Here is a 20081-nt window from a genome sequence, read left to right as displayed (position 1 = left end):
AGATACTGTCTGAGTGATTTGTGGTGTGTTGGCTACCAGTTTGTGGTGCTTAGTCTAAATCAAAGAAATTTTTTAAAACAGCATATAGAAATGTAGAAAATAGAAAGAGCATATAGAAAATAGAAAGAGGGTTATTAATTTCACTGGAACAGGTGTAAATTAAATCACACTTCAATTATCATGTTATTTAGCAATCATGTACACTACATTTTCCATTACCTGTTGATAACCCTTTTAGTACCAACCAAAAATGTACCAACATTTTTGAAATTTTAACTATTTTTGCCTCAGTTTTTCATTTTGAAAGATTGCAGACCTGCAGAAAAGTTGAAAGACTAGTACAACTAACACCTGTGTATCCTTAACTTAGGTTAGTTAATGGTTAACATTTTGTCACATTTACTTTTTCTTTCTCTATCTCTCATGTATAAATATATATATATATATATATATATATATATATATATATATTTTTTTTTTTTTTTCTCTTTCTCCTGAACTCATTTGAAAGTACATTGCATGCGTTATGGCACTTCATCCCTAAATATGCCAACATGTATCACCTAAAAACAAGGACATTTCTATATACATTATATATGTAAGTTATATAAATTATACTCGAGAAATTTGTAATTGTGCAGTAAATTTTAATATTCCATATTCAGTTTTACCCAACTTTCAAATAATGCCCTTTTCAGCATTAAAAAAATTTAGGATCCAATCAAATATATATTCTCTTCTTTAATCTAGAGCTGTCTTTCATGGCATTAATGCTTTTAGCAGTCCAGGCCAGTTGTTTCATAGAACGCCCAGAATTTTGATTTGTCTGATTGTTTCCACATAATTAATTCAGGTTAAACACTTTGAGCAAGAACATTCCATCCGTGATATGAACTCAGAGCAGCATGTCAGGAGGCCCAGGTCTCTCTCTCTTTGTCCTGTTGTTGGTGGTTATAAACGTGATCACTTGCGGAAGGTGGTGTCTATCAGACTTCTCCAGAGAAGATGCTGTTCTTTTTGTGAGTAATCTGTGAGTGATGCTTTGAGACTTCAGGAGTATTCTGCTTCCCATCAAGCTTTCACCTGAAAATTAACATCCATTGATACTTTACTGAGTCAATTAATGTTAGTAGTTACAAAATTGTGATTTCCTCATTCCATCATTTCTTCTATGTTAGCTGTCACTTGTTTATAAAGAAAGGCTTTTTCTCCCAGCCCTGACCCCAGCCCCTTTTTTTTTTTTTAATTTTTAAATTAATTAATTAATTAATTTATGGCTGTGTTGGGTCTTCATTTCTGTGCGAGGGCTTTCTCTAGTTGTGGCAAGTGGGGGCCACTCTTCATCGCGGTGCGCGGGCCTCTCACTATCGCGGCCTCTCTTGTTGCGGAGCACAGGCTCCAGACGCGCAGGCTCAGTAATTGTGGCTCATGGGCCTAGTTGCTCCGCGGCATGTGGGATCTTCCCAGACCGGGGCTCGAACCCATGTCCCCTGCATTGGCAGGCAGACTCTCAACCACTGCGCCACCAGGGAAGCCCCCCAGCCCCTTTCTTGAGTTCAGTATGAACTCATGGATTATTTTGTATTGAGTGTGTTATATTCCATTATTATTATTATTCATATTGATGCCCAAATTATCTTCAATTTTGCTGGATCTCTGAACTCTTGGATGTGGGATGCATCTTCAGCATTTCCCACTCAAGGGGTGACTTTTTTGTGGTTCTCGCTCCCTGTCTTCTCTCCTCCTCCGAATTGCCACTTAAATTCTGTTCCAGCATAGATCCTGAAGCTTCATCCGCATTTGGCATTTCTTTCCCCTCTTACATGTAAATTAAAGTTAGTGGTAATCTGTCTCCTAGTTGTGCTTTAGATGTGTAAAATAGGTGGTTTTATTTGCTGTATTTGTTGATCTCTGATTTTTTGGAGGATGTGTGGTGTGATTAGAAGTTAGGTGGCTACAGTTATTTGGTAGGACACTGGAATTCCTCTATTTTAACTACTTTTATGGTTTTCTAAGATGCGAAATGTCTGACTTTCAAATGAAGTTTTTGTTTAAACCTGGTGACTCTTGGTAATCAATAAGTTAACTCAGATAAGCCTTTAGTACCTTTAGAAGGATGTTATGCCGTTGGTCCTACTCCCAGTAGTCTCTAGCCAGTGTACTCCTTTGAGTCTTTATGTTTCTTTGTTTTTCTGCAGCCTTTTTCTTTCCACCTGCAGACCAACATCATTGTTAATGCGCTGACTACTAAACCCTATGCACTTTATTATCTGCTGTGAATAGACAACTGGGAATTCAGATAACTCATCTCATTAGACTTGGGTGTGATCTTAGAATAAACAGGACCACGTGAAAGCCTGAAGGCCTCTTGGAGCTTTATTTAGGGCTTGAGTTATCTTAGAATGTCTATTTGCTTAATAAATAGCCATTCTTCCTTATTTCCAGTTTTTTAGTATGTTTTAGTTTAGACACTCAAGCTGATGTTAAATCATCTAAAAATGATATTTTACATAATGATAATGAGGGAAGCAGTACAGTACCAAGAGCAAAGATGTCTTTAGAATCACAAATCCTGGTCCTGCTGCTTATTGGCTGTGTAACTTTAAGTAGTTTAAGTAGTTGCTTAACTTCTCTGCACTTCCATTTCTCACCTGAAAAATAAAGATAGTAGTATCTTCCACAGGTTTTGTGAAGATGAAAAAAGATATATGTGATAAATATAGAGCAGTGCCTTGGTCTTGATAAATAATTGCCATTACAGTTAGTATGGTAATAAGAATGTATGAATATTTACTCTGCACAAGGAGCAGTGATTGCTGTTACATAAAGCAGGTCATCAGATCTTTAGGATCTGTTTGTGACCTTACCCGCTTCTCACCATCCACATCCTGAAATTCAAATAAGCTTTAATGATAATTTGTTAAATCTCTAAACTTTCCATTGAAAAGGCATAAATTATTATTTTGTAACTTACTCATTATTTAGAGGTGTGGTTTAAAAGGGACAGGTATAGCTAAATGCCTGAATGATGTTAATTTCAAAGACTCTTTAAAACACTTTTGTGGGAACTATAGAAATGCACAGCTTGCGATGAAATCACATTGTTGTAGAAACATGTGTCCGCTAGAGGTCACATTATACTTTTATATTATTGCTTCCTGCAAAAATATGGTTTGAAAAAGAAAGAAACCCAAGCTGGACTATTACAGGAACCATCCTTATATGTCATGGTTTTATATTGGACAGTTTCTTACTCTATCGGTTAGAAAATCAATTTGTATTATTGAAGTTAACAATGAGATATTGCTCTCCAAGTTATAAATAGAAACTTCTTACTCCTCACCACAGAATAATTTGCAGTTCTTGAAACTACTTCTGAACGATTACCTGTAGGCATAGAGTAATATATGACTGTTTTTCTCAGGTATTTATTTTTGTTAATAAGTATGGATTTGGAGTCCCACCTGCTTGAAGAGTTACCTACACAAGCAACTTAAATTCTCTGGACTTTCAGCTTCCAAATATGTGAAATGTGAATAATAGCTATGACAGTATTAGGGTAAAGCTCAATATTTAAGTGAAAGTTCTATGCAAATGATAAAATCTGTGCAAATGGTAAAGTGGATTATTAGAGAACTGCTGTTTTGGGCCCACTAAGGCACATTATGGGAAGAATATAGGAACCTCCAAATTTCTGTCCTCTCTTTTCTGATTGAATAGGCTACTAGTTCATATTTAATTTTCTGAAATAGCCATTGTGGCTAATAGTGGATGTATTTTAAATAGGCTACCTTTAAGATACTTTATTTTAGAAAATGTTCTAAAAATCAACTGTAGCTGTGTGGAATATTCACTATGTGGAATTTATTCCACTGCGATGCTTGATGTTACTGTTTTTATATAGTCACAGCCTTAAGTGTGGAATTAGTCTTTGGCTAAAAAAATGAGTACTGATTCCTGGAAGTTTCATATTTTTGCAAGTTTTTGTAGAACTAATGGGTTTACTTGAATTTAGGCTTTGCTGCAGTCTGCTTTTACTGATAATTTTGGTCCTGATGTGGATAAGGTCAGAGATGAAGTGATAGATACTAAGGTAATGAAGAGATAGGCCGGATAATTATGGTGCTAAGTAAAATTGGTGATTAAAATGTTTTCATTACGTAAAGTCACAAATTACAAAGGTAATCTTAACTGGTCTGTTAATAGCCATGCAGGGAAGGCTTGATTGGCAATTTCAACATTGAAAGTGCAAGCGATTTTTTTTTTTTTTAATTGTGGAGAGGGGAGATAGAAAGTTGCAGAAGTGAAGGTTGCAGTTTATTTTATTATTTTTTAAATATTTATTTATTTATTCGGTTGCACCAGGTCTTAGTTGCGGCAGGCGGGCTCCTTAGTTGTGGCATGTGAACTCTTAGTTGTGGCATGTATATGGGATCTAGTTCCCTGACCAGGGATCGAACCCAGGCCCCCTGCATTGGGAGCATGGAGTCTTATCCACTGCGCCACCAGGGAAGTCCCCAATTTTTAAACTTTGGTGTGCAGAAGTGATTGTGGGAGTAAGTAGAACAGTGTTGGCTCAAAACAGGAAGCAAATATATATTTAAAAATTTTTTCTTCACTGTAAATACTTGGTTTTCACTGCTCCCTCTCCTACCTTCCTGTTCTCTTAACTACTGCTAATGGCCCTGAGCTCAAATGCAGGTCTGCCTGACCTGGGTCTGCTTGACCCCAAAACTTGTAGTCTTACCTTTTACATTAACCAGACTGCTGCTTTTTGAGACCTTCTGTCATTATAACATACTGTGTCTTATCTTTATTTGGAATGCTTCCTGATAAGTACATATTATATAGATTTTTTTTCTCATTTTATGAATTTTATTGATAAGAATCCCCACTAAATGTCTGTCTTGAATGGAAACCATTATGAAAGGTTTTGGGATCTGTTAGTTTCCAACCTTGAGTCTCTGCTTCACTGTTTATTTTTCTGTGACTTTGGGCAGGTCCCTTAATCTCTGAGTTGTTTCGTTATTTGTTCAGTGAGGACAGTCATTTCAATATACAGTTGTTGAATGAATAATAGATTTCATATCTAGCCTACTAATTTCATAAACATTGCTGTGGGGTTTGTTGTTGTTGTTATTGTTTTTTAGGGAGGTGGCCGTGTTTGAAATTTAATTTTTTTTCTCCTGTAGATAACAGATAAGAGAGTGTCCAGAAGACATGCCATTCTTGAAGTGGTGGGTGGTCAGCTTCGAATCAAACCGGTAAATATGTTATTAATGATTTATTTTAACATTTTCTCTCTCACATGTTTCCAGCTCCTGATTGGAGGGGCTTATTTTTCAGGTTGTGAAAATAGGGAATTAATGTCGGAATATGTTTTTCTTATTGCCAGAAGATAATTGGGAGATAAAGATCTAAACTATTTAAGCTACTTCTTTTTCCCATGGGGCATTGCTACATTTATGTAGTTAGAATCTTAATGAAAGGTCACACTACCAGTTCATGTGTACATTATGATTTTGTTCATGAGTAGGTATTACAAATAAGATTCTATAAGAAAGTCCATAACTGTGTAATGGTTGGCTTTTGGGGGATGGGTTAGCAACCAAAGTCACTTAAGTGTTATAGGCTTGTTTCAATAGATTTCTGTACCTAGAGTATTTTCCAAATTGGCTTAATAGAGATGCTTAATTGGAGTCAGGTCTATACTTGGATGAAAAGTATTCAGGTGTATTTTGAACTTCTGTGACTATTTAAAAGAGTATCAATAATATAAAATAAATATACTTAAAGGTGATTTTATTAATGGAAAATTCTTTCTTCAGGTTAAACTTTATCCTTTATGAAGTGGGTCAGATTTCTGTATGGGTGTTTAACAATGTTCAATCAAAGAAGACACCTTTTAGAAAACATTCTTTACCTTGCTTGGTCTTTAATTAGATTGTGTTGATATAAGTCAACAAGTGTCTTTTGAGCACCAAACTGTGGTAGATACAAAATTAGAAGTTAGAGCAAAAATTCCACATTAGATTATAGACTTTTAAAACTAAAATTTAAGAGGGTAACATTTTATTTAAACTATACCTTTGTTTATATTTATCTTTTAAATATTATTTAGTATAATTTTATGAACTTTTAGTATGTGACCGTATACACATGGGAAAAAGGTGTTTTTACCCTTTTCTTGGTACTATTATTTTTGACAACTTAGAATGTCTAATTCTACATAGTCAGCAAGTTGTTAAATGAGAATTAGAACTCAGGTTCTTTGAACCCTCTGCAGTATTTTTTTATTTTCATCACATTTTCCAAGTCAGGATTCTTTTGCCATGTTATCTTCTTTAAAAAAAATTCTTGAAGTTAAAACTAATTGTTTCAACTTATCTTCACAAGACGTTTTAGTGCCTTCAGTTGAGTAGAACTTTAGAACTGAAAACAATCTTAGATTCAGGCTTTTGTATGTAGGAATTTGATTTGGGCCATAGCTGGCATTGCATATCAATGGAGAAGAGAACTTTTCATCAATAAATGGTACTGGGACGGTTTGTTGTTTGTTTGGGCAAAAAAAATAAAAAAAATAATTAGACCCCTACCTCAAACCATACACAAAAATCAATTCCAGATAGATTAATGTGAAAGTCAAAACTGTAAAACTGTTAGAAGATAACGTAGGATAAAACCTTTATGACCTTAGAGTAGGGAAAGGTTTTTAAATAAGATATAAAAAGCAGAAACTGTAAAAGAAAGATTGGAAAAAAGCCAATTACATTAAAATTAAGAACCTCTGCTGATCAAAAGACACTATAATGAAAATGAAAAGTACAACGGGGAGAAGATACTTAAAACACATATAATTGACCAAGGAATGATATCCAAAATTTATAGCAAATGCTTTCAGTCAATGAGAAGAAGATAATCCAATAGAAAAATGGGCTGAAGATTTGAGTGGCACATTGCAGAACTGGAAACCTGACTGGCTAGTAAACATGAAAAGCAGGTGCTCTGCCTTCTTATTAGATAGAGAAATAAATGAAACCACAATGAGATATGATTCCACACCCAACAGATTGGCAAAAATGAAAAGTCTAACAATGTCAAGTGTTGGGGGAGCGGTAGAACAAGTGGAATAGTTATGAGCTGTGGGTGGGAGCTTAGATGGTGCAGCCACTTTGGAAAGTAGCTTGACGCTATTTCCTAAAGATGAAGGCTTGTATTCCCTGAAAGCAGACCTCATGCACACACAAGTGTGTGTATACAAGTGTATTGGTACACACTTGTACCAATAGATATGTACAAGAGCCTGAAGAGCAAAATTGTTTATATGATAGCAAAACACTAGAAGCAACATAAATTTCCACCAACAGTAAAATCAATAAATATATTGTGATATATTCATTTAATGAAATGTAGTACAACAGTAAAGATACATTACTGTGAAAGCTGAAAAAGCATGGATTAAAATCAGGAACATAATACTGAATGATGAAAGCAAGCATTGGAGGAATATTTACAGTGTGGCTTCATTTATGTAAGATTAAAAATTCTACAAAGTAAACAATATATTCAGGGTCATAAACATAGGTGGTGAAACCATAAAGAAAATCAAGGAAGTGATAAACACAAAAATCAGGATAATTACATCTGAGGAAACTGAGAAGAGAGTGGTTAGGTAAAGACTCACTGGGAACATAAAAGGTAATGGTAATATTCTTAAACTGGGTGGTGGGTCCACACATAATATCTTACATGTATTATGTCTCTAAAAAATTATTATGGAATATTTATAACATGAAAAAGTGGTAAAGAATAGTACAGTATATTGCAGTTATTTCTGTAATGCCAAACTACCAAACATTGGAAGACATAAAAAAAGTTTTTTTAAGGAAATGTGCAGTTCTCGTACTAGAATTTGATTGCTCTTTTAGAAAAATATTTAATTGGGTTTGGAATTTTATTCCAAGAATTATGAAATTCACTTTGTATTAGTTGAAGGAAAGCTGCTTCTTGGACTTAGTGATATACGTATGGGTTCTTTGCTTTATGTAATGCTTGATTTCTTGTTTATCTTAATATAGTTTCAATAAAATACCTATCCCCTTGAAATAGATTTATTTATTTAATCAGCATCTTATTGTAGCTGCACCTTCAAGGTGCAATTTAGAGAAGTTTAGAGGAATTCTAACACTGACTTTGTTAATGGAAGTTTAAGATGAGAAATAATGAGTATGAGATGGACAAATAACTTCCAGTTTATTCATTTTATCATAATGTGTGCTAAATATCACTTATTCTCTGTTCTAGTCAATCACAAATTATTTGATCTGCTAAAGCAAATTATATATACAACTGTAATAAAGTGTTGAGAGAGAAGATTTAGTTTAAAAAACCTTGTAAAATTATATAAATAAATATAGCAGATATTTTGTTTTGATGACCCCTTCTGTATGCTGTATACTCCACTTTATGTTTAAGTAATTAAATCTTTTTTTGCTTTCCCTCTAATTAGAAATCTAAGTAAATAAAAAAGTAGCTTTGACAATGATAGATGAATGCAATTAGGGCAGTAACTAAGTTGGGCTTTTAAATTGGATGAATATGTCTTTTTTTCCTGCTCTAATATTTCCCTTTAGAAAAGGCTCTAGCTCTTAGCAGTTCTTGGAAATAGTGCATGAGGAGATAATATTAGCTCATGAGGAGATGATGTTAGCTTTTTTGTGTGTCGTTTAAATTTAACGTACAGTCTGGTATCAGCAGGGAGAAATGCATTCTAAAGGCAAAATGATGATGTTCTTTGTAAATGACTGTATCACCAGTGGTTAGTTATGTCATCAGGGTGAATTCATAGCTGTCAATGCTTTTATTTCATTTTAATAAAAACTTACTGTTTGGTTGTTGGATGATTGAGAGAGTAGTTCTATAACTGTGTATAAATTGCAAAAGATAATGTATTTTTTGCCATTTGGTATTGATTCTCAAAATATGCAGCTTTGGGTGATTGTATCTTTTCTTTGCACAATGAAATTTCTGAGTTGTGATTGTTTTGCTTCCCATGAAATTATGGGTGCACTTGTAGAACAGCTATAAAATACTAAAATAGCTTTTCCACAACTCATTTTGTTTTAAAAAAAAATGCTTTCCAAATTAAAAAAACACAGAATAAGAGGAGCTCTTTTTTTCGGTATACATCAATCTTTGTTTAATGTTTAATGATAATTCCAAGAGAAAGCTATAGAAAATTGATTTGTATTTTAGTTCTAGTCCTTCAGGGATAATGCATCCTTTACACCATTTCTTTTTTTTTTTTTTTTTAACATCTTTATTGGAGTATAATTGCTTTACAATGGTGTGTTAGTTTCTGCTTTATAACAAAGTGAATCAGTTATACATATACATATGTTCTCTTATCTCTTCCCTCTTGCATCTCCCTCCCTCCCACCCTCCCTATCCCACCCCTCTAGGTGGTCACAAAGCACCGAGCTGATCTCCCTGTGCTATGTGGCTGCTTCCCACTAGCTATCTATTTTACGTTTGGTAGTGTATATATGTCCATGCCACTCTCTCATTTTGTCCTAGCTTACCCTTCCCCCTCCCCGTATCCTCAAGTCCATTCTCTAGTAGGTCTGCATCTTTATTACCGTCTTGCCCCTAGGTTCTTCTGACCATTTTTTTTTCTTTTTTCTTTTTCTTTTTTTTTAGATTCCATATATATGTGTTAGCATACAGTATTTGTTTTTCTCTTTCTGACTTACTTCACTCTGTATGACAGACTCTAGGTCCATCCACCTCACTACAAATAACTCAGTTTCGTTCCTTTTTATGGTTGAGTAATATTCCATTGTATACATGTGCCACATCTTCTTTATCCATTCATCTGTTGATGGACACTAAGGTTGCTTCCATGTCCTGGCTATTGTAAATAGAGCTGTAATGAACATTGTGGTACATAACTCTTTTTGAATTATGGTTTTCTCAGGGCATATGCCTAGTAGTGGGATTGCTGGATCGTATGATAGTTCTATTTTTAGTGTTTTAAGGAACCTTCATACTGTTCTCCATAGTGGCTGTATCAATTTACATTCCCACCAACAGTGCAAGAGGGTTCCCTTTTCTCCACACCCTCTCCAGCATTTATTGTTTGTAGATTTTTTTGATGATGGCCATTCTGACCGGTGTGAGATGATATCTCATTGTAGTTTTGATTTGCATTTCTCTAATGATTAGTGTTGTTGAGCATCCTTTCATGTGTTTTTGGCAATCTCTATATCTTCTTTGGAGAAATGTCTATTTAGGTCTTCTGCTCATTTTTGGATTGGGTTGTTTCTTTTTTTGATATTGAGCTGCATGAGCTGATTGTAAATTTTGGAGATTAATCCTTTGTCAGTTGCTTCACTTGCAAATATTATCTCCCATCCTGAGGGTTGTCTTTTGGTCTTGTTTATGGTTTCCTTTGCTGTGCAAAAGCTTTTAAGTTTCATTAGGTCCCATTTGTTTATTTTTGTTTTTATTTCCATTTCTCTAGGAGGTGAGTCAAAAAGGATCTTGCTGTGATATATGTCATAGAGTGTTCTGCCTATGTTTTCCTCTTAGAGTGTGATGGTGTCTGGCCTTACATTTAGGTCTGTAATCCATTTTAGTTTATTTTTGCGTATGGTGTTAGGGAGTATTCTAATTTCATTCTTTTACATGTAGCTGTCCAGTTTTCCCAGCACCATTTATTGAAGAGGCTGTCTTTTCTCCATTGTATATTCTTTCCTCCTTTATCAAAAATGAGGTGACCATATGTGCGTGGGTTTATCTCTGGGCTTTCTATCCTGTTCCATTGATCTATGTTTCTGTTTTTGTGCCAGTACCATACTATCTTGATTACTGTAGCTTTGTAGTATAGTCTGAAGTCAGGAAGCCTGATTCCTCCAGCTCCGTTTTTCTTTCTCAAGATTGCTTTGGCTATTCGGGGTCTTTTGTGTTTCCATACAAACTGTGAAATTTTTTGTTCTAGTTCTTTGAAAAATGCCAGTGGTAGTTTGATAGGGATTGCATTGAATCTGTAGATTGCTTTGGGTAGTATAGTCATTTTCACAATGTTGATTCTTCCAATCCAAGAACATGGTTATCTCTCCATCTGTTTGTATCATCTTTAATTTCTTTCATCATTGTCTTATAGTTTTCTGCATACAGGTGTGTTGTCTCCTTACGTAGGTTTATTCCTAGATATTTTATTCTTTTTGTTGCAATGGTAAATGGGGGTGTTCCCTTAATTTCTCTTTCAGATTTTTCATTGTTAGTGTATAGGAATGCAAGAAATTTCTTGCATTAATTTTGTATCCTGTGACTTTACCAAATTCAGTGGTTAGCTCTAGTAGGTTTCTGGTAGCATCTTTAGGATTCTCTATGTATAGTATCATGTCATCTGTAAAAGTGATGGCTTTACTTCTTCTTTTCCAATTTGGATTCCTTTTATTTCTCTTTCTTCTCTGATTGCTGTGGCTAAAACTTCCAAAACTATGTTGAATAATAGTGGTGATAGTGGACAACCTTGTCTTTTTCCTGATCTTGGAGGAAATGGTTTCAGTTTTTCACCATTGAAAATGATGTTTGCTGTGGGTTTGTCATCTATGGCCTTTATTATGTTGAGGTAAGTTCCCTCTATGCCTACCTTCTGGAAGATTTTTATCATAAATTGGTGTTGAATTTTGTCGAAAGCTTTTTCTGCATCTATTGAGATGATCATATGGTTTTTCTCCTTCAATTTGTTAATATGGTTTATCACATTGACTGATTTGTGTATATTGAAGAATCCTTGCATTCCTGGGATAAACCCCACTTGATCATGGTGTATGATCCTTTTAATGTACTGTTGGATTCTGTTTGCTAGTATTTTGTTGAGGGTTTTTTCATCGATGTTCATCAGTGATATTGGCCTGTAGTTTTCTTTCTTTGTGACATCTTTGTCTGGTTTCGGTATCAGGGTGATGGTGGCCTCATAGAATGAGTTTGGGAGTGTTCCTCCCTCTGCTATATTTTGGAAGAGTTTGCGAAGGGTAGGTGTTAGCTCTTCTCTAAATGTTTGATCGAATTTGCCTGTGAAGCTATCTGGTCCTCAGCTTTTGTTTGTTGGAAGATTTTTTAATTACAGTCTCAATTTCAGTGCTTGTGATTGGTTTGTTTATATTTTCTATTTCTTCCTGGTTCAGTCTCAGAAGGTTGTGCTTTTCTAAGAATTTGTCGATTTCTTCCAGTTGTCCATTTTAGGCATATAGTTGGTTGAAGTAATCTCTCATGATCCTTTGTATGTCTGCAGTGTCAGTTGTTACTTCTCCTTTTTCATTTCTAATTCTATTGATTTGAGTCTTCTCCCTTTTTTTCTTGATGAGTCTGGCTAATGGTTTATCAATTTTGTTTATTTCTCAAAGAACCAGCTTTTAGTTTTATTGATCTTTGCAGTTGTTTCCTTCATTTCTTTTTCATTTATTTCTGATCTGATTTTTATGATTTCTTTCCTTCTGCTACCTTTGGGGTTTTTTTTTTTTTTGTTCTTCTTTCTCTAATTGCTTTAGGTGTAAGGTTAGGTTGTGTATTGGAGATGGTTCTCATTTCTTGAGGTAGGGTTGTATTGCTATGAACGTCCCTCTTAGAACTGCTTTTGCTGCATCCCATAGGTTTTGGGTCTTAGTGTTTTCATTGTCATTTGTTTCTAGGTATGTTTTGATTTCCTCTTTGATTTCTTCAGTGTTCTCTTGGTTATTTAGTAGTGTATTGTTTAGCTTCCATGTGTTTGTATTTTTTACAAATATTTTCCTGTAATTGATATCTAGTCTCATAGCATTGTGGTCAGAAAAGATATTTGATATGATTTCAGTTTTCTTTAATTTACCAAGGCTTGATTTGTGACCCAAGATATGATCTATCCTGGAGATTGTTCCATGAGCACTTGAGAAGAAAGTGTATTCTGTTGTTTTTGGACGGAATGGCCTATAAATATCAATTAAGTCCATCTTGTTTAATGTATCATTTAAAGCTTGTGTTTCCTTTTTTATTTTCATTTTGGATGATCTCTTCATTGGTGAAAGTGGGTTGTTAAAGTCCCCTACTATGGTTGTGTTACTGTCGATTTCCCCTTTTATGGCTGTTAGCATTTGCCTTATGTATTGAGGTGCTCCTATGTTGGGTGTATAAATAGTTAGAATTGTTATATCTTCTTCTTGGATTGATCCCTTGATCATTATGCAGTGTCCCTCTTTGTCTCTTGTAATAGTCTTTATTTTAAAGTCATTTTGTCTGATATGAGAATTGCTACTCCACGTTTCTTTTGATTTCCATTTGCATGGAATATCTTTTTCCATCCCCTCCCTTTCAGTCTGTGTGTGTCCCTTGTCTGAATTGGCTGTCTTGTAGACAGCATATATACGGGTCTTGTTTTTGTATCCATTCAGCCAGTCTTTTGGTTGGAGCATTTAATCCACTTACATTTAAGGTAATTATCAATATTTGTGTTCCTATTACCATTTTCTTAATTGTTTTGGGTTTGTTTTTGTAGGTCTTTTCCTTCTCTTGTGTTTCCCACTTAGAGAAGTTCCTTTAGCATTTGTTGTAGAGCTGGTTTGGTGGTGCTGAATTCTCTTGGCTTTTGCTTTTCTATAAAGGTTTGAATTTCTCCATCGAATCTGAATGAGATCCTTGCTGGGTGGAGTAATCTTAGTTGTAGGTTTTTCCCTTTCATCACTTCCATATGTCCTGCCACTCCCTTCTGGCTTGCAGAGTTTCTGCTGAAAGATAAGCTGTTAACCTTATGGGGATTCCCTTGTATGTTATTTGTTGTTTTCCCCTTGCTGCTTTTAACATTTTTTCTTTGTATTTAATTTTTGATAGTTTGATTAATATGTGTCTTGGCATGTTTCTCCTTGGATTTTCCTACATGGGACTCTCTGCGCTTCCTGGACTTGACTGACTATTTCTTTACCCATATTAGGGAAGTTTTCACCTATAATATCTTCAAATATTTTCTCAGTCCCTTTCTTTTTCTCTTCTTCTTCTGGGACCCCTATAATTCGAATGTTGGTGCATTTAATGTTGTCCCAGAGGTCTCTGAGACTGTCCTCAATTCTTTTCTTTCTTTTTTCTTTATTCTGCTCTGTGTTAGTTAGTTCCACTGTTTTATCTTCCAGGTCACTTATCCGTTTTTCTGCCTCAGCTATTCTGCTATTGATTCCCTCTAGAGAATTTTTAATTTCATTTATTGTGGTGTTCATCATTGTTTGTTTGCTCTGTAGTTCTTCTAGGTCCTTGTTAAACGTTTTTTGTATTTTCTCCATTGTATTTCCAAGATTTTGGATAATCTTTACTATCATTAGTCTGAATTCTTTTTCAGGTAGACTGCCTATTTCCTCTTCATTTGTTTGGTCTGGTGGGTTTTTACCTTGCTCCTTGACCTGCTGTGTATTTCTCTGTCTTCTCATTTTGCTTACCTTACTGTGTTTATGGTCTCCTTTTCGCAGGCTGCAGGTTCGTAGTTCCTCTTGTTTTTGGTGTCTGCCCCCAGTGGCTAAGGTTGGTTCAGTGGCTTGTGTAGGCTTCCTGGTGGAAGGGACTAGTGCCTGTGTTCTGGTGGATGAGGCTGGATCTTGTCTTTCTGGTAGGGAGGACTGCGTCCCATGGTGTGTTTTGGGGTGTCTGTGACCTTAGTATGATTTTAGGCAGCCTCTCTGCTAATGGATGGGGTTGTGTTCCTGTCTTGCTAGTTGTTTGGCATAGGGTGTCCAGCAATGTAGCTTGCTGGTCGTTGAGTGGAGCTGGGTCTTAGCATTGAGATGGAGATCTCTGAGAGAGGTTTTGCCGTTTGATATTACGTGGTGCTGGGAGGTCTTTGGTCGACCAATGTGCTGAACTCGGCTCTGCCACCTCAGGGGCACAGGCCTGACACCTGGCCGGAGCACAGGAAGGAAGGAAGGAAGGAAGGGAGGGAGGGAGGGAGGAAGGAATAAAATAAAGTTAGTAAAATAAAAAATATTTTAAAATATTAAAAATAAAAAAAATTTAAAGTAATAAAGAAAAAAAAGAAAGAAGAGAGCAAGCAAACCAAAAAACAAATCCACCAATGATAACAAGTGCTTAAAACTATACAAAAAACAAAACAAAACAAAAACAGATAGAACCCTAGGAAAAATGGTAAATGCAAAGCTATACAGACAAAATCACACAAAGGAGCATATATGTACACACTCACAAAAAGAAAAAAAGGAAAACAGAATATATATATATTAAAGAAAAAAGGAAGAGAGCAACCAAATCAGTAAACAAATCTACCAATGATAATAAACTCTGAATACAAAAGTAAGATAAACATAAAACCAGAAACAAATTAGATGCAGAAAGCAAACCGCAAGTCTACAGTTGCTCCCAAAGTCCACCTCCTCAGTTTGGGATGATTTGATGATTTGTTTTCTATTCAGGTATTCCACAGATGCAGGGTACATCAAGTTGATTGTGGAGATTTAATCCACTGCTCCTGAGGCTGCTGGGAGAGATTTTCCTTTCTCTTCTTTGTTCGCATAGCTCCTGGGGTTCAGCTTTGGATTTGGCCCCGCCTCTGCATGTAGGTCGCCTGAGGGCGTCTGTTCCCCACCCAGACAGGACGGGGTTAAAGGAGCAGCTGATTAGGGGGCTCTGGCTCACTCAGGCCAGGGGGAGGGAGGGGTATGGAATGTGGGGCGAGCCTGCGGCAGCCGAGGCAGGCATGACGTTGCACCAGCCTGAGGCATGCCGTGTGTTCTCCCGGGGAGTTGTCCCTGGATCACGGGACCCTGGCAGTGGTGGGCTGCACAGGCTCCCGGGAGAGGAGGTGTGGAGAGTGACCTGTGCTTGCACACAGCCTTTTTGATGGCTGCAGCAGCAGCCTTAGCATCTCATGCCCGTCTCTGGTGTCCGCGCTGATAGCCGCGGCTCGTGCCCGTCTCTGGAGCTCGTTTAGGCGGTGCTCTGAATACCCTCTCCTCGCGCATCCCGAAACAATGGTCTCTTGCCTCTGTGGCGGGTCCAGACTTTTTCCCAGACTCCCTCCCGGCTAGCTGTGGTGCACTGGCCCCCTTCAGGCTGTGTTCACGCAGCCAACCCCAGTCCTCTCTCTGGGATCTGACCTCCGAAGCCCAAGCCTCAGCTCCCAGCCCCCGCCCTCCCCGGCGGGTGAGCAGACAAGCCTCTTGGGCTGGTGAGTGCTGGTCGGCAGTGATCCTCTGTGCGGGAATCTCTCCGCTTTGCCCTCTGCATCCCTGTTGCTGCGTTCTCCTCCATGGCTCCAGAGCTTCCCCCCTGCCACCCCCCGCCCCCCGTCTCCACCCGCGAAGGCCTTCCTAGTGTGTGGAAACTTTTCCTGCTTCACAGCTCCCTCCCAGAGGTGCAGGTCCCATCCCTATTCTTTTGTCTCTGTTTTTTGTTTTTTCTTTTGCCCTACCCAGGTACGTGGGGAGTTTCTTGCCTTTTGGGAAGCCTGAGGTCTTCTGCCAGTGTTCAGTAGGTGTTCTGTAGGAGTTGTTCCACATTTAGATGTATTTCTGATGTATTTGTGGGGAGGAAGGTGATCTCCACGTCTTACTCCTCCTCCATCTTGAAGGTCTCTTCTCAGTAAAAACCTTGTAAATCAAGCTTTTCCTCTGTGATAAAAATACTTGGTTTTTGGCTCCCTGAATCCATTAATGCATTTTGAGTATCACCTGGTCACATACTGCTGGGCACCAGGTTGCCTCCCCTATGGGGCAGGCTGAGACTTCTACATAAAGGAACTCTCAGAGCTCTTGATGTTTCTCTTCTGGTGACACGGAATAACAGGGCTGCTTTTTCCCATTTTCTTTTTAAAAGTCCGTTGTGTATATTCTTTAAGACAGTTGTCAGTTTTGGCCATGTTCACACATATATTGGAATAAAGTATTTATAGTATTCTATTATTTTTCAAAAGTTTTATTTTATGTGTACTTATGTCATTGTTTTCATTCCAAATGTTGTGTCTGTCTTCTCCTTTTTGATAAATTTTTGTCTATTTTATAACTTAAGAAACAACGTTTTGGACTTCTTGTATGTGTGGCTTTTTAGTTGGAGTGTATATAGTTTGACATAGATTTTTTTAAAGAGCTTACTCAATGAGTAATATTTATTTAGATGTGAGTTTTAGGAGTGAACATAGATTTCTTGAGATGTCATTTTTGCTCTTAGTTCTGGGATCTCCTGTATGAACATTTTTAGGAAAAGAAAAAGATGATCACGGACCACACATATTGGTCCACTTTCTTTGTGGATGATTTGCTAAATGCCTAATATTTAACCACCTATCTTTTAAATATTAAGTGCTTTCAGCTGAGGAAAAAATACTCAAACTGACTGTTTTCTTGACTTTGGGTTTGTGATGTCTTTTTAAAGAAATGTAATCAGTTTCCTTTCTTAAGTATTTTACCTTTTCTTCTCTTACAATTTTATGCCTTTGTATTTAACATCTTAGCTTTTATAAACTTAGGACTATATCATTATTTAATATTGTTTAGAGATTCATTTGAATCTTTAAAATACTCATGAATAAGAACATGGTCTTCTCTTAGCCTGTAAGAAGGGAACTTCATTTAGAAAATATTCAGGGTTCAGGCAGAAGATATGTATATTCCTGTTTTGACTCTTGTCCTTCCTGCTACCCACCATTCCTCACTGGTGACCATGGCATATACCCAAGGAAGGGGAGGCTTCACTTAAAAGGCTGAGGAGTAACAGGGAGCATTTCCAAGCTAGCAACGTGCAAAAACACTCAAAAGCTCTAGCCATATGCCAGAGAGCCACACTGAGAGATAAATTAGGGGTGGCTGATAACATAATGAAGGTTTCTAAACATTACATTTCAATTATAACTTAAAAAAAAATCAAACATTCACAGGTCTTTTTAGGAATATGATGTTGCATAAATTACACTGCATCTCTGTTCTTATGCCATCTTGCTTATAAAATTTTATATTAATATAGTTTATAAAATGACTGACCAATGAAATAATTGCCTACCAAATTTATATAGCCTCTGTTTTTAATTTCTATTCTACCCTTCCTCTCCAAATTTTAGTTTACTGCTTTCTTTTAACACAGACTTAAAGGAAACAGAAATGTTTCCAATTGCAGAAACACCTAGGAAAGACTTAAGGCCAGATCCTCATGAATTTTTTTTTTTTTTTTTTTTGGCAAGTATTTTTTTTTTTTTAATTTTTATTTATTTATTTATTTATTTATGGCTGTGTTGGGTCTTCGTTTCTGTGCGAGGGCCTTCTCTAGTTGCGGCAAGTGGGGGCCACTCTTCATCGCGGTGCGCGGGCCTCTCATTATCGCGGCCTCTCTTGTTGCGGAGCACAGGCTCCAGACGCGCAGGCTCAGTAGTTGTGGCCCACGGGCCTAGTTGCTCCACGGCATGTGGGATCTTCCCAGACCAGGGCTCGAACCCGTGTCCTCTGCACTGGCAGGCAGACTCTCAACCACTGCGCCACCAGCGAAGCCCCTCCTCATGAATTTTAATTGCCAGAACTAGATAGATTATATTCATTGCAGCTTTCAGAATTGTCTTTTTTTTTCTATTTCTTTAATTTGAGCATGTAGGTAACAGTGCTTATTTTCCTGGCAGCTTTTGCTTTAATATTCCCTATTCTGTATTAGTCTCACCAGCCTGCCCCAGGCCTTGGTTAAATGTACTGTTTGGATGGTTTAGCTTCTAAAATGTAGTCATTTTCTTTCCTAATTTAGCTAAGTAGTTTTTGGTTCCTTTCCCCAAATTCCATGATTCTGTGGTTAATTTAAAAGTATATTATGGTATGTTCTTGGATTGGAAGAATCAATATTGTGAAAATGACTATACTACCCAAAGCAATCTACAGATTCAATGCTATCCCTATCAAATTACCAATGGCATTTTTTACGGAACTAGAACAAGAAATCTTAAAATTTGTATGGAGACACAAAAGACTCCGAATAGCCAAAGTGGTCTTGAGGGAAAAAAACAGAGCTGGAGGAATCAGACTCCCTGACTTCAGACTATACTACAAAGCTACAGTAATCAAGACAATATGGTACTGGCACAAAAACAGAAACATAGATCAATGGAACAAGATAGAAAGCCCAGAGATAAGCCCACACACCTATGGTCAACTAATCTACGACAAAGGAGGCAAGGCCATACAATGGAGAAAAGACAGGCTCTTCAAAAGTGGTGCTGGGAAAACTGGACAGGTACATGTAAAAGTATGAAATTAGAACACTCCCTAGCACCATACACAAAAATAAACTCAAAATGGATTAGAGACCTAAACGTAAGGCCAGACACTATAAAACTCTTAGAGGAAAACATAGGAAGAACACTCTTTGACATAAATCACAGCAAGATCTTTTTTGATCCACTTCCTAGAGAAATGGAAATAAAAACAAAAATAAACAAATGGGACCTAATGAAACTTCAAAGCTTTTGCACAGCAAAGGAAACCATAAACAAGATGAAAAGACAGCCCTCAGAATGGGAGAAAATATTTGCAAACGAATCAACGGACAAAGGATTAATCTCCAAAATATATAAACAGCTCATGGAGCTCAATATGAAATAAACAAACAACCCAATCCAAAAATGGGCAGAAGACCTAAATAGACATTTCTCCAAAGAAGACATACAGATGGCCAAGAAGCACATGAAAAGCTGCTCAACATCACTAATTATTAGAGAAATGCAAATCAAAACTACAATGAGGTATCACCTCACACCAGTTAGAATGGGCATCATCAGAAAATCTACAAACAACAAATGCTGGAGAGGGTGTGGAGAAAAGGGAACCCTCTTGCACTGTTGGTGGGAATGTAAATTGATACAGCCACTATGGAGAACAGTATGGAGGTTCCTTAAAAAACTAAACATAGAATTACCGTGTGATCCAGCAATCCCACTACTGGGCATATACCCAGAGAAAACCATAATTCAAAAAGACACATGCACCCCAGTGTTCATTGCAGCACTATTTACAATAGCCAGGTCATGGAAGCAACCTAAATGCCCATCGACAGATGAATTGATAAGGAAGATGTGG

At 36.8% G+C, this 20081-nt stretch overlaps 1 protein-coding gene across 8 annotated transcripts in view; it reads left to right on the top strand.

The window, feature by feature from the left end:
- Positions 1–20081, top strand: part of APLF (aprataxin and PNKP like factor) — a 118924-nt gene that overhangs the window by 9897 nt on the left and 88946 nt on the right. For all 8 annotated transcript variants that reach the window (XM_082426046.1, XM_082426053.1, XM_082426051.1 and 5 more), the window contains exon 2: positions 5193–5264. In XM_082426046.1, coding sequence (XP_082282172.1) covers positions 5193–5264 — 72 coding nt within the window. The remainder of the gene's footprint in view (positions 1–5192; positions 5265–20081) is intronic.

The sequence above is a fragment of the Balaenoptera physalus genome (genome assembly GCF_965194825.1).
Source record: "Balaenoptera physalus genome assembly, chromosome: 15".
Taxonomy (NCBI): domain Eukaryota; kingdom Metazoa; phylum Chordata; class Mammalia; order Artiodactyla; family Balaenopteridae; genus Balaenoptera; species Balaenoptera physalus.
The sequence above is the reverse complement of the archived record's forward strand: the minus strand, read 5'-3'. Positions and strand labels throughout refer to the sequence as shown.